The following is a 27,076-nucleotide window of genomic DNA, read 5'->3' as shown; positions in this document are numbered from 1 at the left end:
TCCCCGCTTAATAATTCACGAGATGTTTTCCCTTTCTATTGTCGTTTCAAGGCGTGAGCATGCTGGGTTTATTTTTCTAATAAAACCAAATGGCACAATGAGAGGATGGAATTATCCTGGTTGTATTTAATTGAGTTTGACCAGGTCCCCGCTCGGTGTCGGTCTAATCTCCCCGCAGCACTGTAGTCTCTCTCCCAGGGAGACAGGGGAGGCCGATAAACTTTGAAGCTTGCGCTGAGAACCTGCTCGCTTCACCCTCTGCATTATTCATGATGCAGGGACTAGAGCATCTTCAAATGGCCTGTCATTTCCTTTTACCCTCCATCACAATGGCCATATGCTGCACACACTAGAGGAGGGGATAGGGGAAAGCAATCTGCAGCTAAGCCTAGCCAAACAGGAACACATACATACTAACAGATACATTCATAGGTAAACCCACACAAGGAGATATGTACAAGTGGGGAAGCTGGGACTAAAAAAAGTCTGCTGTGGCATATTTCAATCTTGTGCCATTCAAAACTAACCTCCTCCCACTGCTTCATCCCCCCCAGACAGCTACTGCTGCTAAAGTAAACACGATGGTACCCCGTATTGCTGCCAAACTGGCATTTGCAGAAAAGTTATAAAAGGGCAAAAATGAGAACAATCAAAAGTTTTTGGCAATATGTTCAAAGATTTGCAAGTCTTGTGACATTTTTGGAAAGGTATGAACTTGCATAATTGTTCTCTTAGGAAACAGACGATGCAAATCTCTCATGATGAGGTGCGCTTAGCTTTTTTTTTCCACAGCTAAAAAAGTGTGGAGGCGTACTCAGTGTTTGAGTATAAGTTGTAAGGATCTTCTCTCAGATCGGTGACATTTTGTCAGCCACTGCGGAGTCCCTTCAGCCAGTGTTCCGCACGTTATTTGTGTTTACAGAGTTTGTTTGCGTGACAAAACCACACAAGGCACGTCCCTCGGAGGTAATTGGGATTGCCGTCATTTGGCCTCCCTAATGTCTGCCATTCAGCATTAACATATCATTAGCTCTTTCTGGGACCGTTCACTCAGAAAATTAGAGGTCTCCATAGACCCCCGGCTCCATCAATATGGCAAAACCAGTTGACACCTTCTCTTTGTAGTTTTCCTGAGAGAAAAGCAAAATGGAGATAGGCGTGGGAGTAAGAATGGCAGATCAAGTGGTACGTCATTATATTACTTTATAAAACTTTGTATTTGTGACCGCAGCTCATGAAATGTAATTTGCTCTTCTCAAAGAATATAATTGAAATTTTTTTCATGACCTTCACCTTGAAGTAAAAAGATGGTGCAGACAGATTGTGGAACGTGATAAAATTACATATATGGTTCCCGAGGGCTGACATGGATTCTACTAAAATAACATCAGCCTTAAAGTGATTCATTAAATGCTATTGTAAAAAGCCTGTCCTTGTCGAATGGTTGAGATGAACAGCACTGCTATGATACCTAATGACAAAACATCTGGTTGATTGTTCCTACGCTGTGATGGAATTGCTGTAGCTTGGGCATTTAGTCTTCGTAAATACCTTGTTTTGACACCTATAATGGCACGAAGTCTAAGTTGTTTTTGTTGTTGATGCACACACTAAATAGGTAGATGCTGTAAAGTGAAGTTCTTCTCCGGGGTAATTACCTGTTAAAAATAAATACAAATACAAATGTGCAACATCACAGATCACAGCTTGTCATTGTTTTTTCTTTAACACATACATTTAGAATACATATCTATGGACTGCAGGAGAAAGGGCACGCAAACTCCACACGGAAAGGCCAAAAAGAAACAGCTCCTTCACTGAGCTTTTAGAAACCATGTTCCTTCTTACATTCAGGGGCGTAATTTCCAGGGGGGTTAGGGGGGTTATGGCCCCCGCCCAATAACCAGACCTAACCAATATAATCCCCCCAATAACATTATGAATTATCTTGCATACCGTAAATAGGCTGTTTTCTTTACTCATTTCAGATATTACCAGCAAAGTAGTTACATGTTTAATCATCTGGGAATTTACCCAGATTTATTTATTTATTTATACAGAGAGCTTGACCCCTCCCAGTGTTCAGCACAAAGTTACACCGATGCTTGCATGTAATGCCCTGCTTTGGTTTCTGATTGTATATGTTTGTGCTATCCATTGTATTTTGAAACAAGAGACTGTTTTTGTGTTTTTCACTCAAAGCTATTGTTCTATGTTAGAAACAAATAAAGAATACATATTTTGCAATTTGAATAAAAAATGTCTTTTATTTTATTGCTCTCAACAGGAGTGAAAGAAGGTTAGGCTGAAGTTTTTCTTTCTTGAAAAACAAACAACTAAAACATGTACTTGTTATATGTAGATATTTTAAAAGGAGATTATTAGGAAAATTCTTCTTTAAATGGTGCCTGGTAGTAATACTAATTGAAGTAATATTGGTTGTTTATTGAAAATAGAAAAGGAGGAGTACAAGTAGCAGCTGTAAAAATAGTTTTATGTTGTGAGAACGATCAGGAATTTTAGCATAATAACAATTATTATGTGATCTGAAGCTGAAAAACATTAGTTTGTTTAAATGTGAGATTTTTCTGCTTTTTAAACAAATCTACTATATTTTTTTTTATCAACTAAACATAATCCTTTAACCCCGGTGTTTTGAAAATAACTAAATGCCGTCATTATTGGTACCACTGTTCCACAGGATTCATGTCTAAACATAAATCGAACATAATCATAAATTCATGTGATTTGTGTGTAAACATGTCTTATATATAAAGAGACCCCAGCTAAAAAGCATTATGGGTTATTTATGGGTTGTCTAAGAGATTCATTTTAACCATAAAAAATGAAAAAATGTAACATTTATTAACATGTATTTCTGATCGAATTGATATTGTTTTATTGATTAATATTGTTAAAAGACACATTTTCAAAAATGGCCAACCATTGTTAAAGGACGACTTAATATAAAAGCATGATTCTTAGGGGGAAAATTATTTTAGGAAACAGAAAGGAGGTTTCTGGCACAATCTCGCTTACCTCACTTTAAACATCACTGCAATTTTATAATAGATATGGACGACATGTTTTTTATTCTTTCTGTGAAATCACAAAACTCTATCTCTTGGAGGATTGGTATACTGTTTGAATATGATTTGTTGGTTAAATCTCCCTATTATTTTGTATTTCTTATTATTCATATTTATTTAAACTGCTATTAGCAATATACTTCTTAATGCATTGGTCAAATAATAAAGCTGTTCCACTTCTTTAAAGAATATTTTGGAGACAATTCTGCAAACTTTTTAAGCATTTTTCTGTGATTCATATTTGACTGGTTACTATATATAAAATGTTAAATAAGGCAATACTTCAAAACATCTTGTAGGTGTTGGGATGGATATAGATTGTTAGATTAGCTTTTTGACACAAACCATGAATAAGACGGGAATGTGTGTTATTGGCTAACCAACTGAACTAAGCGCCCAAAACTCTGCTTAAAGAAGCCCAGCTCAATGATTTTTAAAAATCATTGAGCTGGCAACCAGACATATCATAGAGAAAAAAACCTATATGATCACTGACAGTTTTACACAGTTTGACATCACATAATTTCCCAACCCTAGTAACAATAAATGCCACATTAATCATGAATTTTGTTGAGGTCACGGGTATTCTTGCAAATGCACTGCACTGCTGTGATTATAAACCAGTCAGTAACAGAAAAGTCTGAGGTGTACAAGGCGGCCTTTATGAAAGAAATAAGGAAGATATCCTCAAGGTAGGCTACCACATGGTTGGCAGGTAAATAAAACTATCTGGCCAGGGGATAAGTTTGGGTTCCTGATGGGCGTATCAACACATATGCACAGTGAGTAAATATTTCCCAGGGATGGCCATTAGAAAGTAGACTGTACAGTGGTAAAGGCTGTCTAATCCCTGCTGGTATGTGTTTCAAATTCAGCAGACAGAAGGAAGCTGATCCAATTCCCTGCATCCTGCAGGACACAGATCTGCATTTCCTCTGCACTTTGATGAAACAGCAGCCAAGCTGTCCGCCTCCATTAACAGCCCCTCTGATTTTACACCGTGCTCTGACAACTCTGTGTGCTTGTGTGTTTACTTGTATGTGTGTCTGTGGGTGCATATAATAAATATGTCTGTGCGCATATGTCTGTGATGTATTTCTTGGGATCTGCATGTTTATATTGCTTTATAGCAATGAGCTTGAGGTATCACGACTAGGAAAGTCTGTGTTTATTTTTAGATCATATGAACAAACTGAAATCTGTTATAGGTTACAGAAAAAAACAACATTCAGGCCCTATTTCCATCAATGAGAGCCAGAGCATATTCATGCTGGTTTCTCGCGGCTTTAGAAATCTTTCTTATCTCTTGAACAGCAGACTATTTTTGCTTGAGTTTCCTTTATTGTCAGGATTGGTCTGACCATGTGCCATGTTCACAAACTGTATTTTCAGATTAGGCATAGAAATGCTATCTTTTGTCACAATGTGGTGCCTGGAAACTACAGGTTATTATCACTTTAATTGGCCGTTTTTGACTACTTTTGATTTTATCTCTATATTTCTCCTTTAAAATATATTTTTCTTGCCTTGTTTGGTATCATTATTTTCAGCACAACTTCAAATATCTGAAATTTGAGTTATTTTTTCATTTTGGTATACTATATTAGCACAGTTGATCTAAATTCAGACAAAAAATTCAAAATCCGAGTAGAAAAACGTTATATTTTTTACTGTAAAACCCACAAACATGTTTAACGAATCATTTTCATAACTTGAAATGCAAATAGAAATTGTACATTTCTAAAAATTACACACAAGTTTTGCAAACAACAAAGTTATATGGTACTATTTACCTAAAAATGCAGCCAAGGCCTCAGGCGTTTTTTTATATAACCATTTAAATCTATTTACAGAACAATCAGGTGTTCTGCATCAAATAAGAAGGCACACAAATTATTTGTGCCAGTCCAAAAAATGTAGTTTGTGTTCAGTATAAGACAGAGGAGAACACCAAAGGCCTAAACCCTGCAGGTCTGACAGCAGGAGGTGCATCAGTCCAGTTTTCCATGTGGGAACAGCTTTTACACTGAAATCTGCCTTTGACGGCTTTTTTTTTTTTTTGGAGAAAATATGAAATTCAGCAGTCTAACTGACACACAATACAAAATAATAACTACACAACACACTAACTACAGCCTCCAAACACGCTAAACGTTACTAATGTCTCACATATGAAAACTCGCTCTCTCTCTGTCTTTCTCTCACAGGCGTCACTCCTAAAAACTTCCCCTTGTCCCTAAACAACCAAATGTCACATGTTTGCCATATCATTTTTTTTGATTGGCTGACATGGTAAACTCTAACACCAATAGGGAAGGGGCATTTTTTCTTTTTCTTTTTTCGCTCGCAAGCGGAGAGCGTTTGCTAGCGCTGTCTGTAGAAAACGCCGTTTTTACCGGTCTTCCCGCTGTAAACACCACTGTTTTGTTCAGAAAAAAACATCTCGTGTATTTTTTATCATAACTCTGGTTCTACGTGGCCCATCGAAACAATTCAAAAACTGGTATATAGTTTGAAGTCTGCATTTTCGACCCAAGTTGGAATGGAGACTCTGACTTACTGCATCTTGTAGCTGTGTCGTCTTAAATTGGTCATGTGATGTTGGCGCGTCCGGCGACCCCAGAGGGTTAACAAACTCTTTACCTGCTTCACTTTTTAATGAACAATATCGTAAGTCCATTTTCATGTTTCTATTTATTATATTTATATCAGGGTTGAGAATGTCTCTTTCAAGTGACCCACCAGACAGAGAAGTCAGTTATCTGTTCATTTAAATCAATGAAAAAAATCTCATTGTAATTAAAAGCAGAAATCCCAATAAAACAGCTGCATCACACTCAAGCTCCTGTCACAGTCAAAGACTGACACTTAAAAGCTTGCTGTACTATGTCAGAGGGAGACTGGGTATATTAAAACAACACATGGTGTTACTTTTATTGTTATATGCTGTCACCCCTCATACGCATGTTATTAAACTGTGACAAGGACACTGTGGTGTAAACCAGCCCCCTCATTCTAACCGTAGATCAGTACGAGTACGGTTGGTGGTTTGAATTCTCATACTTAAGAGTCTGTTAAATGCCACGCAGGCTTGTCACAGTTATGCAAAAACAATGATCCGCCCCAGCTTGAAGGGCAAGGTAATAAAAAAAAAGAAAACGAAACACAGCATATTTTTGTTCCACCTCCGTGATGACGTGTGTACACAGGATGGTTAACTACGATAAATTGGCCCGAAATTGGCCAATGAGTTCAGACGCACTTGTAATGTGGCTTAAATTGCATGCCCTTTCAGGCAGGGGAACAAACCTCCTCAATGTCAGCGTTCTCTCCCACATGTTGAGTGCTTAGTTTGCCATGCAGTACAGGATCTCCAGGCCTGTTTAGTATTCACCCACTTGAATTTCCTAAAGGTTACCAAACCTAATTAGACATTTATGCAGGATCTTCAAAGGTCCCTCCGTTATTAATGATGTGCTACTTCTGAGGACTGCATCGATGGCTTTTTTTCTGACTCGGAGAGCGCACGCCTCACAATATGTGCATACACAATGGAGACACGCAGCCATCCAAAATGCAAGAAGAGACTTTTAACTGTTGCAGTGTTAAAGTGGCCCAGTGTTTTTGACAAATGTTGCGATTCAAAGTTAGCTTATTTTTTTCCATAAAATGCTCTCATTTAAACATTTGAAATGTTTTCAGCATTTATGAGATTTGCAAGTTGTTACATTCTGTTTTTAGTTACATTTTACGCAGTAACCCAACTTTTTTGGCATTGGGGTTGCACATTAACACAATGACATCACACATTGTCCAATTTAGTTTTATCTGACCGTGGTTGAAGAATTCACATCATGCTCTCACACCAGGAATGTCAAGTGCAGTTCTCCAATCCGGAATTCATTTCCACACCCACATTAGTCTTTGTGTTTGTACTCACTGTTATTGCTTTTACACACACTTCACTACTAACAACATCTTACTATTGTGTTGGTGTATTTCTCATCTGAATCGGCTCTACAACATCAACATCAGTTTTACCCTAGTACTGTTGCCCTTCACTTGAAATTAAATAGAGACACATGTTCTCAGAATCTGAATACTTGAAACAAATAGAAACACAGGTGCACATCCTGACACTGTCATAATTACACAAGCATACACTATACATGTAGGCAGCATAGCTTTACTGTACTACACAGTAGCTGGTGTTATGGTCAAAGTCTTTGTTTCTGTTTTCTGATGTGTGTCAGGAATGATTTGTGACAGACGAATAGCAGAAAGACAGAAAGGGAAGGTTTACAAGATGATAGTGAGACCTGCTGTGATGTATTGTTTGGAGATGGTGGCATTGACAAAAAAGGCGAAGAAGTATAGGTAGAGGTGGCACAGTTGAACATGGTAAGATTTTCATTGGGAGGAACAAGGATGGACAGGATTAGAAACGAGTATATCAGAGGAAAAGCTTGGGTTGAGCAGTTTGGAGATAAAGTTAGAGAGGTAAGATTGAGAGTGTTTGGAAATGTGAAGAGAAGGAATAGCGGCTATAATAGCTCCTGGCAGGCAGGAGGAAAAGAGAAAGACCACAGAGAAGGTAAATAGATGTAGTGAAGGACGACAGGTTTGGTATGACAGAAGAGGATGCTAGGGATAGAGTGAGACTGTGGCATATGGTCTGCTGTGGTGACCTCTAAAGGAATCAGCCACATGAAGAAGAAGATAGTATTACTTTGTGTCTGAACACTTTTTGTCCTACACTAGGCCACACTGCTTGCAGCACCCTTTCAAAGTCAGTAAGTATGAAACTATTTGGTGTTTAAGTCTTAGAACCATGATGGAAGTATTTTTAATTTACTGGTCACAGAGTTGAAGTGACCAACTGACATTGCATGTTTTGACATAGGTGAAAAATGTGATTTGCAAAAGCATGTGCTTTGAGAATTGAACTGTGTTAAGAGTCGTGAGAATGATGTCCCTAATAGTAGAACTGCAACAAAGGATTTGGGTAAAATCATGACTATAAGTGCCAATAATGCAATTTAATAACAATACAAAAAAGCACCTCTCTCTGTAAGACACTCTATAATATTTTACAGATTGTGTATAATAGCAGTAAAACTATTCAAAAACTATTCAAGTAAAGGACTAAAAAAAGACTAAACATTAATTTCTCACAATTTAGAGGCTGGAACTTTATATTAGAGCTCATCAGCTCATCAGCTGTCACGTCTAATTTGTTTACCTTTATTAAAACTAAGTATATCATTTATGCACACTAGTGGGAGGGCAGTGTAGTTCTTTCATTTATTAATACTACAACAACTGACAGTCTAACTTAGGATATAAAGTGAGACAAAACTGCTTTTAATGGGATAGCTTGATTTTGGCATTCCCCTCAGAAAGAATAAAACGATCCTCCAAAGGAGTAAAGCCAATCTTGGCTCAGTGTCAAAATTAAAATGCTTCCTTCAGAAAAACAGGACCCTGGTCCATCATTTTCCCATGACCAGAATGTGAAATTACTTTATAAAGAATGCGAAACAAAGCCAGGAGACACCTCCAACCTCTCTTAGCCATTTAAAATAATTAACTAAATCTAATGCAGGGATTAGTCCAACATTATGCGCCCGTGTTTGCATCCACTCTTAGTAATGCATTAGGTAACTGTAGTTGACAAGACAACCTAAATAAAACTCAGTTTACATTTATTATTTACATTCAGACTTTAATCAATTATGAATGATGGCTAATTAGTGGTGCGCAGGGGTCATCGCTCTTTGCAGTGTCAGAGTCTGCTAAATGTACTGTATGTCACGGAGTGCGGACATTGACAAAAAACCTCTCACCACTTTACAGATTTAGGTGTCTTTCTTCTGAGGAGACTTCACTAATCATCTGTGAAAGTGTGTGCACTGTGCACGCGTGCTCGCGCGCGCCCACTTGTGTGTGTGGGAATGTGCCCGTGCGCGCGTTTGATAATAATAAGGCAAGTGAAAATGAAGAGGAGCTAAACTGTGTAAGTCATTTCTCATTTCCCTGCTTCAGTGCCTGTCAGCAGAAAGCCTTGCATTTTGAATGATGGCTCAGACAACAAAAAGTGAACAACAAACCCTTTGGCTCCAAGGAGGGAAATGGAGGGAGACAAAGAAAGAAAGAGGAAAGAAAGAAAGAAAGAAAGAAAGAAAGAAAGAAAGAAAGAAAGAAAGAAAGAAAGAAAGAAAGAAGGAAAGAAAGAAAGAAAGAAAGAAAGAAAGAAACAAAATGCACACAAGAAAAAAGAGACAAATGCACAGTTTCTAAAAAATGACCAAACAAACAAACAAAGCAAAATCCCAATATCAATGCTTTGATAAAACCACTGAACATGCCCTGAAAGTGAAACATAATAGAGAGAAAAAAATTACCTATACAGTTGGCACTCATACAGTTTTAGAAGGACCTTTCAAGGGGCTGATTTAATGTGAGAGCATCAATCCTTTAGCAGCACCGGGTCTTGACAGCAAGTGAAAGTAATCTCTTCTTTATTAATGGGACTTTTCACTTTGGACCCGAGGCCTTTGGTATTCCATAATAGTAGTTTCATACTACAGACCAAAGGAAAGAACAATATGAAATCTGATCAAGTGGATGTGTTATGAATGATAAGTGTATTTCTTTGTAAATTCAGCCGAGTCTTTCAAAGAAATACAAAAAAAAAAGGAATGTAAGCAGCTAAAGTAGCAAAATAGATTATACACTGCTTATTTTCATGTAATCAAAAAGTGTTGAGCCTCCTTGAACACATTATTTGGCTGAAAAATAAATATAAACCATGTAGCCATGCAGCTACCCTGTGGGGAACTCTGGAAACTTCAGTTTGACCCTTTGCTTTGGCTTTAAATCCTTAAAAATGGATTATTTCAGTACTTTATCTGAATAGCATAATGTGTAATACAGAAAAGTTTTGCTTAAAAAAAATAGAATGATTTGTTTACAGTTCTCCTCAGTTTTTCCTTTTGTTTTGGCTTCAGCCAAGTTACTTCATATAGAAGTCAGAACCAGCCAGTCAACACATCCAGTCTGGTCTACTCGCTGGCTTTACAAAGACTGAAAGTGCAGTGAAGTCATTAATAACTCAGTAAAGTACACTGCTGCTGGTTGGATGGAGTGAAAACGGATGGAAATTAATTTTGACAATACTGTGCAAAAGTCACTCCCCATATGGAAAAGAAATAGAAAATATATGATTTACTTATGAAAGTGGCCACTTTCATATATTGTTTTTGTATCCAAAACATACAAGTTTCATTTATATAATTTTTCTAGGGATCTTATATCTGTTTTCACTCTTCTATGCTTTTCATACAAGTTTCACACAGGACAGACACAAACTTTATAAGATTTATATATATCTTTTCCATACGGGTCATTGCATTTTGTTTTGCCAGGAAAACGGTGCAGTGATTTTCTGAAACATGCAAACATACATCAAAATATATGTAGTGTATGGGGCAAAAGCAGAGCTTGTGTCATGGGCCGCGTGAGTGGCAGTATTTTTCTGCTGTGTGTCATGTCTCCTCCTCTGGGCGGAGTCGTCCTCGTCTCTCTCAGGAGCTGCACCTGGAGCTGATTAACTCTGTAGTATTTAAGTCCAGCCTTGACAGCTGCTCTATGCCTGAATCGCAACTAACTAGCTTGTGTCCATGGAACATTCTTGCCACCGGGCTACAGCGACTCTCGGCCCCGTCGTTGAGCTCGCCTGCCGCCATCACAGCCATCATTTGGGTACGGTCTACACTCTCACCTGTCTGCCTGCCCCCTTGTCTCACTACTGGACCTTCTCGTACTGGATCAATACTCACCCGGACCTTCACAAACTTACCTCCTCCTCTCACGTACCTCCACCTCTGGACAAGTAAGCCACAGAATTACTCTCATTGGATATCTCACTGCAATCCGTTTTACCTCCACTCTGATACACCTCTCCTCTCTTACAGTCTCCCTGACCACCGGCTCTCTCCCTCGTTTCTCGGTCTGATTAGATATTCCCTACGATGTCCAGCTCCAGCTTTGGGACCCCATTGTCATGCTCATGCTCTCAAACAGATAACTTGCAGTATTTATCTCTCCTACCATAATTGGTGTTTTAATTGTCATAGTGTTCTACCCACAATCATTTATATATTGCCATTTCTGTATGCATAGTTATAGTGTCTTTGCTCACGTCACAGCTTTTGCTCACTACTATTCTAGTAAAATTGTCTCTCTCCGCTATATATCGTCCCTGCCCCATTTGCTAGTATTCATTCGTGCCTTGGCATTTCACTCACCCCTGTATGCAGTCGCTGTACATGTGCACAAGCATTGTATTTATTCTTGTTCTTGTAATTAAACGTCCTTCACGTATCTTGAGTGTCTGTGTAGAATCTGTCTTTTGGGTCCATTCTGTGTCTGACGGCTTGTACTGTGACAGTTTGTGTAATTCTAACACACTCAAAACAATAATTGGCATGACCACCTTTATTCTTCAACACTGCCTGAAGTCTAAGATGAGCTTTATTGAAGTTCTTTAATAGTCCTCAGGAATAATTCCTTAATGACATCTGAAGCTCTTCTTTGGATGTTTGCTATCCCAAAGGGCTTTAACAGTTTTGAAGTTCAGGCTTTGGGGAGGCCAATCCATTACTAACAGTGTTAAACTACATTTTTCAATCTAGGTATGCTGTTATTGCATTTTGGATCATTTTTATGCTGAAAAGGGAAGCTGGTAAAGACCTGTTGCCACTGAATTTCAGTCCAGCTCTTGTATAATTTGGCATCCTTCAACCTTATTTCCCCGTTTCCCTTAAGAATCCTTAAAAATGGCTTCTTGACAGCCGCTCCTCCAGTGAGACCATTTCTGATGAGGCTTAAGCCAACAGCCAACAGATGGATCAACTGAAGGGCCAGCTGCATCTCAAGTCTTATGTCAGGTCTTTGCTGGATTTCTTATTTCTTAAAGGACATGACTGTGAGACACAGCATATGCTTTTTTTTTTTCTTTTTTTTTTAAAAAGCCTGTAATGTCTTCTTTTGTCCTCCACTTGTTCAGTTTCCATTTTGATGACACGCTGCCCCCCCTCCCCCAAAAAAAGAGCAAAAAACACATTATTTTGCATCAGTGTATTATACATTCCACGAAAGTCCCTAAATGTAAATTCTGGATTGTTTCTTCAATGAGTAGTTATGTACAGAGAAGAAATGTGTGGTGGCTTAAGACTTTTGCACACTACTGTAGCTATATATAAGTTGCTTTGGTCAGTTATTTCAGCTAGTTATTTTGTTTAACAGTGAAAATGGGCTGAAAGAGGTAATGTGAAAAACAATTTAAAATGATGGCAATGATGCTGAATATGTACTAAATGTGAAAAGTTATAATTAAGGGTTTGGTGATGTCCTCACTGGTTTAAAATCAGTTATCTATTTTCTGCTGGTTAGCTACAGCATGTTCAATGAAGTTGTAGCAGGCTTAGCCGGCTCTACCATTCCAGATGAGATGCATAATCTCTCCAGTGTGTTCCAGGTCTACCCTGTAGTCTTCTACAAATTAGACATGTCGGGAAATCTCTTCCCCGAGTGAATGGAGGGTACTCATGAGAACCACCTGAGTGATATCTAAACCCTTTCCCTATCTTAATGGTTTGGCCAATCATCATTTTATTTGGATTTTCCTTCTTTTAGGCCATTCCCAGCGCTTATGACCATAAGTCAAGGTTGGAATTTAAAGGTCTTCAGGCTCAGCTCATGCATTAGTTATGAACAACCGAACTCTCAAAATCCTGAACTTGACCTCTCTCATAGTAACTGTAAGGATGTGTGTTTATCAGATTTTATTGATGGCAAAAAAAACCAACTAACAATTATTTATATATATATGTATATATAAAAATATACAATGGCATACTATACTATTCATTTATTCTTATTCAAATGCAAATATCTTCTGATCAAAATATTTTGGCTCCTTCTCCAGGCAGTCAAATTTCATTTTAGCATGAGATCACCATATTTGAGTATAGTATATAGCTCTTCTTTATACAGCCTTACATCCAGTATATAAAACCAGGAGAATGACCCAAACAAAAAACAAACTCAAAGTCTCAAATGTGAATCAACCAGAAAACTTTTACAAGACCAAGTTTGTAGCTAAAGTAGCAGAGTGAGGTTTTTTTTTCATAATTAGTGCATACTAGTTCCAAAAACGAGTACTCTATAATAAAACACAGGCAAAAAAACAACAAAAAAAGCCGATCAAGAGTCCAGTAAACAGTCATAAAGGCACACAGCTCATTCAAATACAAGAATCTAAGAAATGTGATCTGATTTAACCTCATTTAAGTTTGAACACTATCCACTTTAAGGCTGTCTTTTTAGAAAGTGCTCCAATGCCTCCATCACAGCCGAGGTCTTTTTTTTAAATAAATATTTTCCCTCAAATGCCTGAGAATGTAACATGGATCTTTTTGTGTACAACAGGAACAGTGAATGTGCTGTAGACGTCCCCAGAAAGATGTCATTGAAGGGGCCAAGCTTTTTTGCACTGTATGGGTAGAGCTCCAAAACTTTGCTCTTAACACCTTGTATGAATTCATTCAGTCTCAGCACAGCACAGCACAGCACAGCTACCATGACAAGATTATAATTCTAACTTTGACCAACTTATTTGAAAATCACCTTCATGTATGTCACTTTTATTATTGGTGACTGATGTTTTCTTCCACAATAAAATTTTTTACTTGGGTTGTAGGATTAGCTTTCTGAGTAAACAGAAAACAGAGCTGAACAATGTTGACATCATGTGCTCTCCAGCATTATACAGTAACTCACTTTGCTGTTACCTTTCTTACCCGATGTCTACTCTTTCCAACTGTACCTGATCTGCAGCTGAGTTTGATTCTTTCAAATTAGCCAACCTATAGCTCAATACAGTATGCAACAATCACACTTACCAAACTTACTGCACTGAGATTTTGTATGCATTCACTGGGTTATGATCATGTTTTATTACAAAACATGTTGTCCATCCTCAACAATGAAAGCACTGAAAAAATGATTACATATTATCATAGGTCTGTGAATGAAAGATCAAAATAACAGTGATGGTGATTGCTATCTGCAACAAAACCAAATTATACATGTATATATCTACAATCTGCCACAAAAACACCAAGCACAGTTTTTTCAGTGACTTTGTTGGGGCTTGAAGCTCCGTCATTCACAGCAGCTCTGTATTGCCTCTTATGTAGCTAGCAGCGGATATTTTATAAGCCAAGATTTAAATGATGACTGAATATTTATTGCTGCAAGCTGTTTCCTTAATTATTATCAAATTGCATCATTTTTTTAATGTAAATAATAAAAGTAAGTATTATAGCAGTGGTGTGAACCTGGACTGTGGAAACAAGGTAGAAAGTTCAGACACAACGTCGCCTGCTTCCATGATACACAGAGAAGAACATCTAGCAAGGTTAAAGTTCCAGCAATATTTGCAGTATGGAAAAACAACTTTACACATATAATCGGCCAATTAAAATTTCAGATGAAAAAATATATATTTTAAAAGTGAATCATTGAAATGACCTTCTGAAAGTAAACAAAGTGTTTATTTGCATTGCATTCGCTAATTTAAAGTTAATATTTAAATGTTTTAGTATTTGGGCTCTCAAGGTGCTCAGTGACCTGCAGTTTTAAAATTCTGAGTTCAGTAACATCTACTGGAAACTCTGAGGTGCTTCTCTGGAAATCTCTGTTTGGGCAAATGGCATTCTCTGTTCATTGTATGAACTTGTGGAATTCTTTGCCTTCGGAAATCAAGCTGGAGCCGGATTGAGATTGTTTTAAATTTAAACTGAAACAGCTTTTAAAGATTAACCAGTCATGGAGCCATGAATAATTTGCCGTTTTGTTATAATCTTATATCATACTGTAGTCTGTACCCTGTGGTATGTGTTATTCATTTTCTTGTGTTTTAAAGGCCCAACTAGAGACGGGGATTGCAAACTAGCTTAGGCTATAAATGCTGTTGTGTGTTGCCTGGCTCCTTCTTTTAATGTAAGTAACCAGTGGCATGTGGTGACTTTTATAGAAAGGCGAGCAGAGAGCCCCAGTCCACCCTTTATTCCACTGTACAACACGACAGACGGGACCAGATTAAATCATACAGTTTTCTGTTGCCCGTCTTTTACCCTATTCAGTTTCCTGCTGCACTTTACCTTTCTGCCAACTCTCTGCTCTCATGTGTAGGTTTAAGTATTGTAAATTATTATTACTTGTATAGTTGAACAAATATCTACTATATTACCAAAAAGTATTTAATATTAGCTGACAATGAGCAGTGGTGGAGGAATTTTAGAACTTTTACTTTAGAAAAAGAAGGAATAAAACACTAGGAGAACACGTCATTATACATTAAATTGTATTACAGGGAAATTGTATATAAACTATTAAAAGCACCAATAATTATTCTGCAGAAAAAATGTTTCTTGTCATTTATCTATATACCAATATTTATGAAGATGGCTGAGCTCATTTTCAAATCTCATCTACAATATTGTATCATATTTTCTTTTCTTTTTTTTTTTTGCCTGTCCAGTTTGGTTCTTTTGCCATCAGAATTGTTGTCTAAAGGCAACAAAAGATGCCCAACGGATTTACTTTACCAAATGGACCATCCCAGCCTTGCCGTATTGGTCTATTTGATTCACCTTTGCTTTTATTGTTTATTTTATTTTCATTTGCTGAACACGGGACAGACTTGACTGGGAAAAAGAAAAAGAGCAGGGAAGCGGGACGGTGATATAGGGCAAAAACCAACAAAACAAACAGACATAAAATACATATATCAATCACCTGGATCACCTGTTGAGAAAGAAAAAAGAGAAAACAAGCAAAGAAAAAGAGAGCAATATAATAAACAACATCATCGCGATGATCTATATGAATATAACGGTAAATACTAAATATTAAATATTATTGTGCAGCACGTGAGAGCAAAAGCGCACAGTGTGCTTTGAGGTAGCAGCCAAAAGGGTGTAGTTTGTTTGTGTGAGCACCCGTGTGTACACCTGTGAGCGTGCTTGTATTTAAAAGGTTCCTTCATGTAATGATCTGCTAGAGGGTGTGGGGAGCCACAGCCCCGTCCTCCTGGGCATAAGGCAGGTATGGAGGAGATTAAGGCTCCAGACATCCAGAGGCCCCAAGAGCAAAGGAGACCAAGGAAGACCAACGGAGGGGCAACCGTGCCACTATCCTGGAAAGAGCTGAGGAGAGCCCCAGATGAGGGGTCGCCCAGCAACCGCGGAGCAGAAGCCGGTGGGGGGGGGGGGTGTTGCAGTGACGTGCCCGTGAGCTCCGCCAGCAGCCAGCTGTGCCAGAGTGACCGAGCCCCAGGCCAAGAGGCCGAGGGCACCCCACCCCCGAAGTGGCCCGAGCAAGCCCCAGGCTCCAGGCCCCGACAAGCAGCCACCAGGAGTGAGCTGGTGGCTGTATCATATTTTCTAAAAGTTTATGTTTGTAGTGGCTGCCCTCTGGGAAAAAAAAACTGTTAATGACCTCAGAAAAAAAGCTTGCATCTCTGTTAAATTGTATTAATATATATATAAAAAAGCAGAGCTGTAATAAAAGGCTTGACCAAAACAGAGCTTGTATAAAAAGTCAGTGTTTAGAAAGACCAGAAAGACCACCTTTATTCTTCAACACGGCCAGAACTCTTTTAGGCATGATTTCTTGCCATTTCTATAAGGAGTCTTCAGGAATAGTTCTCCTTGAAGGATATTTATAGCTTTTCTCTGGATCTTGGCTGCCTTTATTCGTCAAGATGATCCCACACTGTTTCAATAATGATGAGGTCCAGGCTATAGGGAGGCCAATCCATGACTGATAGGGTTCCACTGTGTGTTTTTCCAAGGTATGCTATGTGTTTGGTGTCATTGTAATGCTGAAACATCAAAGCCGTTGCCAATCAGATGCTTTCCAGATGGTTTTGCATGATTTTCTGTCCGGTTCTTGTTTGGCAAACCCCAGCCTGTTTGCACTGGTTCCCTTCCTTAAGAATACCTTCTTGACATCCACCCATACACTGAGATGATTTCTGGTGAGGCTCCAGGAAACAGTAGTGGCTCAACTGATGAGCCAGGTGCATCTCTTGAAGGGACATCCAAAGCACTGCTTTGAATGGTTGGCTGCCTTTTGTTCTGCTTTCTGTCAAGATGATGTTGAGGTCCAGGCTCTAGGGAGACCAGCCAAGGATAGTGTTCCATTGTATGCTTTCTATCCAGGTATGCTTCTGTTTGTGGGATCATGTGGACTGATCCAATGTGACAACTGTTTGCAAAAAATGGAACAGTGGAAAAAAGCCATGCTGAAAAATAACTTTTTGCAGATGGGACTGGACTGAAAATGACTTAAAAAAAACAAACAAAAAAAACAGGAGACTTCCAAAGAAAAACTGGGAAACATCTTCAGAACACCTGGAAAACTATTACGCAAGTTCAAATATTAAGAAATGAAGTGTGGTTCAAGACTTTTGCACAGTATTGTACATCATCTTACCTTCTTTTGTACAACTAAACGCTTGCTGTTGTGAGAAGTGTCAATAATGTTGTGTCAATAATAATCAACATATGTAGGTTTTGTTCGGTACACTGTAAAAAATCAAACTTGCAGTTGTTGAGCTTACAGTCATTTCTTTCACAATTCAACAATAAAAGTTCAGTTGGCCCATAAACTCAAATACATTAAGGGTTTCAACTAATCATTTAACGTTTTGGAGCAAAAGTTGGTCTCAGATGAAATTTATTGCTGGCAAAATGAATGAATTCAAGTTTTACATGAGTTGAAGCTGTTGGCGCCTTTCTGTGCCTGAGTACGCATGCGCATCTCATATTTTTGGATGCTACGGGGTCTACTTTGCGCTTTTGCAAGGACTGAAAGCCACCTGCCCGTCTGCCTTAATGAGAACGTGAGGCTAGGAGCTGGATAGATCGTTCATCTCAAGTTTCTAAAGGCAAGTAATGTTTCTTTTATTATATCAGACAGTATATGTTTGAACAGTCTCAATTTGTCTGTTAGAAATATCACAACTGAAGTTCTTCGTATTTTTCCGAAACTTAGCATAGCATTACTTTCTTGGCTAAGAAGCCTTGTGGCTTATGGGTATGTGTTTACTATATCATTTAAGATTCCATGTCACAAAACAATGAAAATCCGACAAACTTCGCTACTAAAGAGGCGCGCTCATATCTGACAAGCCTCCGCGACACCCCCTATGCGTATTTCATGAAGTGCAGTCTGTGGCCGCCATACCACCGAACGAAACAAAATAGGCTGGCTCACTCATGACCAACGGCAGCAACCCCCCACCGCTATTTAAATAAAATAAAATAAAGTTCGGGGGCGCCTGCTGCCATGTTGTTTAATTTGTTCGAATCACATCTAGCCAATAAAATGTGTGCTTTAGTTTCTGTGTGAACGGGGTGGTGGAGTCCTCATGGCCAGCGAGCTCCACTAAATGAACTAAATGAAATATGAGATGTGACAATATAGTTTATATCGATATAGTCTACATTATCATTATACTCGTGGAGCCGCAAGTTTGCCTCTCTTTCGTCCACTTTTGTCTCTACGCTGTGTTACTCCGCCTCTCTCCTTCACTGAACACAACTCCCCCTCCCCCATCGCTTCACCTGCAGGCAACGACAAGATGGACACGGCAGCTATCAAAGAGGAGCTGGTCGGTAAAAAGAAAACATTTGAAGATTACTATTTTAGTACTGTCAGCGTAAAGTTAATGCCATAACTGCATTAACGGGGCAAATCTCCGTTAACTAGTTACCGCGGATCACCCCGTGCGTGGGGCTGGGTGGCGTTAGTGAGCTAACCGGGCTAACGCGTTGACGCACGGCCTAAAATGCTTTCATCTCAAAAATCGACAGTCTGCCTTATGTATGAATTCTGGTTGTGCTTACTGACCTCGAACCAATTTTATGTGGTACACAGCTTAAAAAAATATGTCAAAAAATGTTTTGGTACGACTTTGGTAAGCTATGAAGCTGCACTGCTTGATGGATTGTTGGAGCATTACGGCTACCGAGGAGCCTCGCAGAGTGATACGTACTCTGCTTCAACGTAATATTACCATATTATGCGTGTAAGGACCATAAATGGCGCCTGTAAGAGACACGGTTACAAAGAGGATTTCAAACTCCAGGCTGTCAGTTGCGCAGTAGAACTTGGAAACAGAGCAGCTGCAAAATCTGTCTTTGTTATTATGCTCAGCATCTTTTATTTTACATTTTGACTGCACAATTGTGAGCTTTTTGTTATGCACAAAACAACATTGTTTTGGTTTATTTATGGAGCACCATTAATAAATGCACTGATAATTTAAACAGATGCTTCAAGAGTTTTATCCCACTCATACTCTCAATCCAATGTTTGTCATTCTAAGTTGTAAAACCAATCACACAAAATTATCCTTGGCTTACATAATACATCCCAGTATACTGTTGGTGCATTCCATGTAGAATACAATTTGTTAATAATAAATTAAATAAATTAAACATTTGATGTAATGTATGTTTTGTAAATTATTTGTTTTACTGTGTTTCACATGGCATTTTACAAGGCAGAATCAGCTCACTTTAGTGAGCCAAAAAAATTCTTAAGTAATGTCAGGAAGCTGGTATTTTATTTTAAAACTAATTGCTATTTTTATTTATTTAGAGAATTAAAAGCCAACTCCAGACCACTGCTTGTCCTGATTTATGAGGGACTGATGAGGAGTTGGTAAGGAGAGGAATCAGAACAGGAGTGCCTGCCCCCCGCCCCAAACACATTATCAGGTAATGTAACTTTGGTAATTTGAGATTAATTCAGGTTTCTTTTGAATTGTTGACACTGTCCTCTCCTCTCTTCTCATTATAGCTTTTGTATGCAGTGCCAGTTCTGCTCTTTTGTCTGTTCAAGCCAAGAAGTACTCTTAAGACATCACCAGCTACGACATAGAAGAGGATTTCATTTGCCCTGTGTTTACAGTGACTGCGTCTGTTCGTTCAGGACACGAGGGGCATTGAAGTCTCACCTCAGCAGATCACACAACAGGGCTAAGAAAAGGCAGGCGATCTCAACATTTTTTTGTGATTTTTGTGAATTTAAGGAAAACTGCTCACAGCATACATTTATTTCACATATTTTAAGGCACTTAAAAAAAAATCAGACTGTATCCTGTCCTTTCCAAAAATGTGACTATGCTACCAACAATTTAACAACCTTTACGTCACACACAAGCAGAAAGCACAAAAACTCAAAAGATATAAAAAACTGTATTAGACTGATTTCTCATGCAAATGCATGTCCTAGTGAAAGTAGCTCCCCTGATAAATCCTTAAATACCTCTCAGGAGCCAGAGACATTACCAAGTGGTTCAGGTGTAGCATCAAGTGATAAAGAGGACAATGAGTTTGTAGATTACCAATGTCTTGAACATAAAATAGCTAGACTTTTTCTATGCATGCAAACATTGTTACATGTTTCTAAAAGTGCTTTGCAGAGAATTATTGAGGAAATTAGTGACATTTTAAAATTTTCTCAGGTTCATTCATTTCAAAGAATCAAACAGGTGCTTGCTGAACAGAACATTGAGGCAGATGATGATGTAATTAAAAATATAAATGATGCACTTTTCAAAACCAACCCATTAATTATCTCAACAGAACCAAAAGGTGCATTATCTACTGATTACAAGAGAAATATTTATTTCAAGAATAATTTTCATGTAATTGAGCCTACAGAGTACATCTACAAAGCGAGAACTAGAAATACATTTGTTTATGTCTCAGTAAACCAGGTCTTGGAGAACTTATTGAAAGAGAAAAGTTTCTTTGAAAAGTTAGCATTTGATAAAGAAATTAGTGAAGGTTACAGATCATTTAGAGATGGGCAGTATTTCAAAAACAACAAGCTTTTAGGATTGCAAGATACTTGCATTAGTTTAGCTTTGTATATTGACGACTTTGAAATATGCAACCCTTTAGGAACATCTCGAAAAATTCATAAAATAACTGCTGTCTATTGGGTTGTACTCAATTTATCTGCAAGGTTTCGTTCTACATTACACTCAATACAGCTTGCTCTTCTTGGTAAAAGTGTAGACGTTAAACAGTTTGGGTATGATGCTTTTCTTTATCCACTCATTGAGGATTTAAAATGTCTTGAAAGCACAGGGGTGTATGTTGAATCTTTAAATAGTTTTTTAAAGGGAACTGTATTTTGTGTCTGTGCAGATAACCTTGGGGCTCACAGCCTTGCAGGCTTTTTGGAGTCCTTTAATGTCGACAAATTTTGTCGATTTTGTAGTATTGATAAACATCAGATTGCAGCTCTTGATCCTACAGAATTTCCATTAAGAACTGTGGAACAGCATAACATTTTTCTAGAAGAGCTTGAGGATGGTCAAAGACAAAGTGTGTGTGGTGTCAAAGGTTCCTGTGCCTTAAGTGCGTTGTCCTATTTTCATCCAGTCACTGGATTTCCTCCAGATATATTACATGATTTCTTTGAAGGTGTTGTCCCTGTGGAATTGTGTTTGTGTCTTCAAGATTTAATCAGAAAGGGTTTTATTACATTTGAAGGATTAAACAAACGTATAAAATCATTTCCATATAAATTCTCTGATAATCTCAACAAGCCACAACAAATTACAAAAGCCAGTTTTGGAACAGGAAGAGTGAGTGGCAATGGACATGAAAACTGGACACTTTTGCGTTTGCTGCCTTTTATCATTGGGACCCGTATACCAGAACATGAGCCATCATGGGAAGTATTGATGGACCTTAAGGAGCTTGTTGAAATTGTTGTCTCGACAACTCTATCAGAAGAAATATTGTCATACTTGGACACCAAAATATTGGATCATCGACGATTACTGATAGAGACTTTTCCTGATTTTAATTTGAAGCCAAAACACCACTATATTGAACATTATAGTCATCTTGTGCGTTGTTTTGGTCCCTTAGTTGATTTGTGGACTATTCGATTTGAATCTAAGCACAACTTTTTCAAGAAAACTGTGCATGATGTCCAATGTTTTAAGAATATACTACTAACACTTTCTTCAAAGCATCAACAAATGATGGCATACTTGTTAGATGGTCACAGTCTTTTTAAACCAAGTCTGCATGTTGATAATATTGACACAGTTGACATCTGTTTCTTGAATGAAAATCTTCAGAAGTGCTTGAAACTGAAATATCCACAGGTAAAAGCTGTGTCATTTGCTAAATGTGTTTATCTGTATGGGACCCAGTATGTTAAAGGCATGATCATTTCATCAGGACAACTGAGTGGACTACCTGAATTCTACAAGATACTGAACATTTTGGTAGACTCTGGGAAAGTGTCATTTGTTGCTACAAAGCTCTCCTCTTGGTTTATGGAACACTACAGATCATATCGGCTTGACAGCAGCTACAAAGATCTGGAAATACTTGACCCAGAAGATTTGAATGATTACCACCCTTTAGCTGAATACTGCGTAGATGGACAACTGATGGTGACACCTGTTACGTGCCTCCTGCATTGAAAGTGATGGTATGTATTATTCATAAATAGTTTTCAGTTGATTACTTTGAATTTGTCAATTATTTAGAATTGCGCCCTTTTTTTTTTGGTTTGTCTTCACAGGCCCTGTTACTGCGAGTCCACGTCAGTCCAAAACTTATCAGAAAAATCCAACTGTCCACTGTTCCAGAATCTGTGAAGCAGCTTCAAGATGAACTACAAGCAAAGCTTGGACTTGAAGGTGACTTTGCAATACAATATGAAGACCCAGATTTTGGGAACGCACTTTGCAACCTGATGGATATTAAGGAGCTACCTGCTGGACGGGCAGTGTTGCACCTCATTTGGGAGGAAAATGCATCAGCCTCGCCACCACAGACTCCATCTGATCATAGCGCTATCTCATCTATTGATACAGCCAGTGTGAGTTCAGCATCTTCTTTCAGCCCATCCTCATCCACAAAGACCTACATGCGTAGCACTTCACAGTGGCCAAATCCATTTCCTATCCCAACCTTTTCCTATGATGTAGCGTTAAAACTTCGCAAGGGCAATGAGGTATATGAGAAAGCAGGGGCAAATTTAAGTGTAACAAGAGACATCAAGATGGAAATTCTAGACAAGTTGGCACAAGAAATGTTTGCAATCAAAGCGTACCCTGACAAGAATGAAATAACATCTGTTGCACAGGAGCTAGTTTCCAAACATCCCTGCCTCAAAGAGCCTGGCAATGGCACAGGATATGATGGTTGGGCAACAAGCATTAAGTTCAAGCTTGGCAACTACCGTTCCAAGCTAAGTAAAGCTGGATGTAGTGAAGTTGCAGTCAATCGAAAAAGAAGAGGGGAAGAAGATGACAGTGGCTCAAATAGATTTACCTTAAAGAAACCAAAGCGAGGTGAAGTCAACTTTATCCCTGATGGCCCAGAAAACTACAATGATGAGTCTCTTGAAAATGAAAGATGCATTTTGGAAGATGAAATGAAGAAGAGGGATAAGAACATGGCACTCATCACCCAAAAGATGGACATCACATTCTCTCTCAGGAGGAAAGAAGTTGTGGAGATGCAGCCCTTGGTCAAGGAAATGCAGCTCAGATGGCCAGCTCTCTTCTTGAAAGAACAGGTAAGATAATCTCTTAAATATTTAAAGGAAAACTTCCGTTTTTTTTTTTTCTTCTTCCCTTTTTCCCCAGTGTGGTCTTATTTCTAAAATGGAAAACGTTCATTTATTCACCCAGAAAAATTTCAAGGCATTTGGAGTTGTTAGAAAGAAATTTTAATCCCAATGTTACGAGTCAGTCGTTTTGCAAGAGAGAGCTGAGCCAAGGTTATGGGGAAAGGATTCACTGAGACAACTAAGAAATGCCTGAATTAAGCCAAAAACCACTCTGGAGGGTTTTTAATCTAAGGAAATAACATTAAAATGTGTTTAAAAGCTCCAAAAAGTTGATTTTACATGATATAGGACCTTTAAAAGCATCTCTTTGTATCACTCCAATATCTTGTAGAAAAGGTTGAAGGCTCGCGATGAGCTAACAATGCTAGTGGTAAAATATAAAAAAAATACTTGGCTCTAAAAATATGAAGCTAATTTTGGTATTACCAACAACTATTGAAGTGAAATCTATTTACTTGTCAACTTGCTGTGTATAATAACGGATTGCTTTTATTTCGCTCTTCTCTGGGCACCCAAAGCGCTTTACAATTCCACTACTCACTCACTCTCACATTCACACATCGGTGCAGGGAAACCACAGTTGTAGCCACAGCTGCCCTAGGGTAGACTGACAGAAGTGACGCTGCCATATCGCGCCTCTGGCCAACACCAGTAAGCGGTAGGGTAAAGGGTCTTGCCCAAGGACACAACGACCAGGACAGAGAGAGCTGGGGATAGAACCAGCATCCTTCTGGTTACAGATGAGCTTCCCAACCCCCTGAACCACGGTCGCCGCAATGACGTGTCTTCACTGGGCATCTAGAATCTTTTGGTGCTGACCCTTAGCAGGCAACAGCCATGAAACTCACAGAACAGGATTGAGAAAGTCACTTACGTGTTATGAAAGTATACAAATTTGACCACAGGATGTTATTCTTACTTCATTCCTACATAACTATAAAATTAATGGAATTTTTTCAATGAATTTAAAATACAATTTATTGATTTATTTCTTTTCTGCAATGAATCCTGTAACAATTGAAACCATTATTTTGTCTTATCAACATTTGATTAGGTATTCTATAGACTTACTGTAAGATCTGCCGATCAGATTTTTCTTGGGTTTTTTTTTTTGTTTTTTTTTAATACGTCAGTTATAATTTGTACCACCACTACCACTAAAGGAAAAAAAAAATCCAATCAAGGCCTGACCAATAGATCAACCGAGACTAAATGTTTTGAAATTAAGCTCTTTTAAACAAATTTGAAAACAATGTGATTTTTATATAATGTACCTTTAAAAGTTTTCTTCTATATTTTTTTTTGTTGCTTTGTAGATTTGTGCGGAATTCTCACGCATTACCACCAAGGATCTCATGGGGACCTTCTTGACTGCCCTCGACACTTACTCACTTCGGCTGATTAAGCTGTATCGAATTAGAAAAGCTGCTTTCCGCAATGACATGGATTCCCTGTTGCAGAAGTTTGATGAACAGGTAATATATAAAAATGTATTTGTGTCTGGTTTATGAGGAACCTGAAGTTCCCACTGTAACAAAAGATACTTTATTAAATATTTACTAAATTGATGTAAAAATTGTTAGTTTTCAAAAAGTGTGTCCTGAATGGGATTATAAGCTAACAAGCAGCGCTGTGTTTGGCAGATTGCAGGTCATGACAGACAGTTCAACTCTCATCCCACTCATGGCACTTTTTGTTATAAATGTTGTAATAAGTGTGCTACATTTGTTGCACATCAAAATTACTTAAAAAATAAATAAATAAAAAAAACTGACAAAAACATGACCAATTATCTGTAATAACTCATTTCAACATCTTATTTCTTAAGGCTGTATTTTGAGCAACAACACTTAATGTGTTTTAAAAACAAAATGGTAGGTTTATAAATGAGACTGAGTCTTATTTGATTTCCTTGTTTTAGGTCTCAAACATAGTCCAGCATCGACGAACCATCAGTTTGGAAGGGTTACCGATATTTGTTCGCGACGACGAGACCAAACTCTTCTTAACATGTCTGGTGAGTATGCAAATCTACTCAATCTTCAGTTTTGGTTTTCAGAGACTTATATGTACTGTTGTTTTTTATTTTGCATAGGATACAGATCCAGTTGAGAGGGCAACCCGAGGTGTTACGGTGGGCATCCTCACTGTTCTGGAGGACTACGTGGGACCCAACTCGCAGTCCACAGTGGTCAACACTGCCATTGTTTTGGAAGAGGACATTATTCTTGATGATCTGCCAGACCTTCCCACTGCCTTTGCCTACTTGTTTGGCCTACTTTATGGGCTCAACATGGAGTTTCCCAAAGAACTCAAGTACACATTTGAAGCTGTGCAACACATTTTTATGGAGTTGACATCTACCTGTTCCCAGAGGATAAGAAGCTTCAAAACCAAGCTCTTAACCAAAGTCTAACCTATTTGACAACATGTTCAACTCAAATACAACTTGTGTAAAACAGAATGGCAATTTGTTTTGATTTACAGTTTTTGGGTTTCGTGGCAAGTTGCTCTGAAAAAAGTTCATTTCTGTCTTTAAGAAAACTAAGGTGCAGAAAGTTCTGAATCAATGTCTTCTGTTCTAACTTTACTTAATGTGGCTTGCATGACTGATTGCAGATTTCATGTATAACATGTTATTATAAAATGTTGAAAGGTTTTATTTTAACTTGAGCTGTTTTAAACAATTTTTATAATCTGGTTTTAGGTACATTTGTACTAGTTTTATAACAAATGTGGCGCGATACTGAACTTCACAGGAAATTGGAGTGTTGATTACTATTAAAAGACAAGTGGTGGAAAAATTTGTTTGAAAGTTGTTTGCTGTATGGAAACCAGATAGAAGTTGTTCACATCCTGCCATCTGATGTTTTGAATCCGTTTGTTAGTGACTATCTATCAAGATAGGTTTGATATTCTGTCTGACAACACCACCTTTAAAATTGGATGAGTAACATTTGTTACAAAAATTTGACTTTTTTTGTGTTTTTGGAAGGACTTTATTTGTGGCTGAATGTTGTCAGTATGTTAAAAATGGCTGATCTCAAAAGTCAACATTGTCAGTGGTGCAGTTGTGTTTGAACACAAAGTTATTTGAAAATCAACTGTGTAAACATTCATTGGTACAACAGGGAGCACCTCATGAAAACTATGAAAGATACTTTTTCTAAACTTTAGGAAATTGATTGGCAAAACAAAAAAAAATATGTTGTGTAAACTTTAGGAAATACGTT

The 27,076-nt window shown here is 38.1% G+C and overlaps 1 protein-coding gene and 1 long non-coding RNA gene across 3 annotated transcripts; both read left to right on the top strand.

The window, feature by feature from the left end:
* Window positions 1–10,674: 10,674 nt before the first annotated feature.
* LOC101480878 (uncharacterized) lies at window positions 10,675–11,474 on the top strand. The gene is made up of 2 exons (XR_191211.3): window positions 10,675–10,983; window positions 11,066–11,474. It is a non-coding gene; the product is annotated as an uncharacterized LOC101480878 (long non-coding RNA).
* Window positions 11,475–17,759: 6,285 nt separating this feature from the next.
* Window positions 17,760–26,641, top strand: LOC112435345 (uncharacterized). Of its 2 annotated transcripts, none has more exons than XM_024803790.2 (8): window positions 17,760–18,111; window positions 19,830–19,948; window positions 20,031–20,219; window positions 22,551–22,694; window positions 22,788–23,789; window positions 25,160–25,318; window positions 25,765–25,860; window positions 25,939–26,641. In XM_024803790.2, the coding sequence occupies exons 4-8, from the start codon at window positions 22,692–22,694 to the stop codon at window positions 26,257–26,259; spliced, it is 1,581 nt and encodes a 526-aa protein (XP_024659558.1). In that variant the 5' UTR covers window positions 17,760–18,111; window positions 19,830–19,948; window positions 20,031–20,219; window positions 22,551–22,691; the 3' UTR covers window positions 26,260–26,641. The 2 variants fall into 2 exon arrangements, with proteins under 2 accessions (XP_024659558.1, XP_076744368.1); XM_076888253.1 differs by lacking the exon at window positions 17,760–18,111 and adding an exon at window positions 18,579–18,837.
* The last annotated feature ends 435 nt before the right edge of the window (window positions 26,642–27,076 follow it).

This window comes from Maylandia zebra, linkage group LG9 (assembly GCF_041146795.1).
Source record: "Maylandia zebra isolate NMK-2024a linkage group LG9, Mzebra_GT3a, whole genome shotgun sequence".
Taxonomy (NCBI): Eukaryota; Metazoa; Chordata; class Actinopteri; order Cichliformes; family Cichlidae; genus Maylandia; species Maylandia zebra.
Note: the sequence above shows the minus strand (reverse complement) of the source record. Positions and strands in the feature narration are given on the sequence as shown.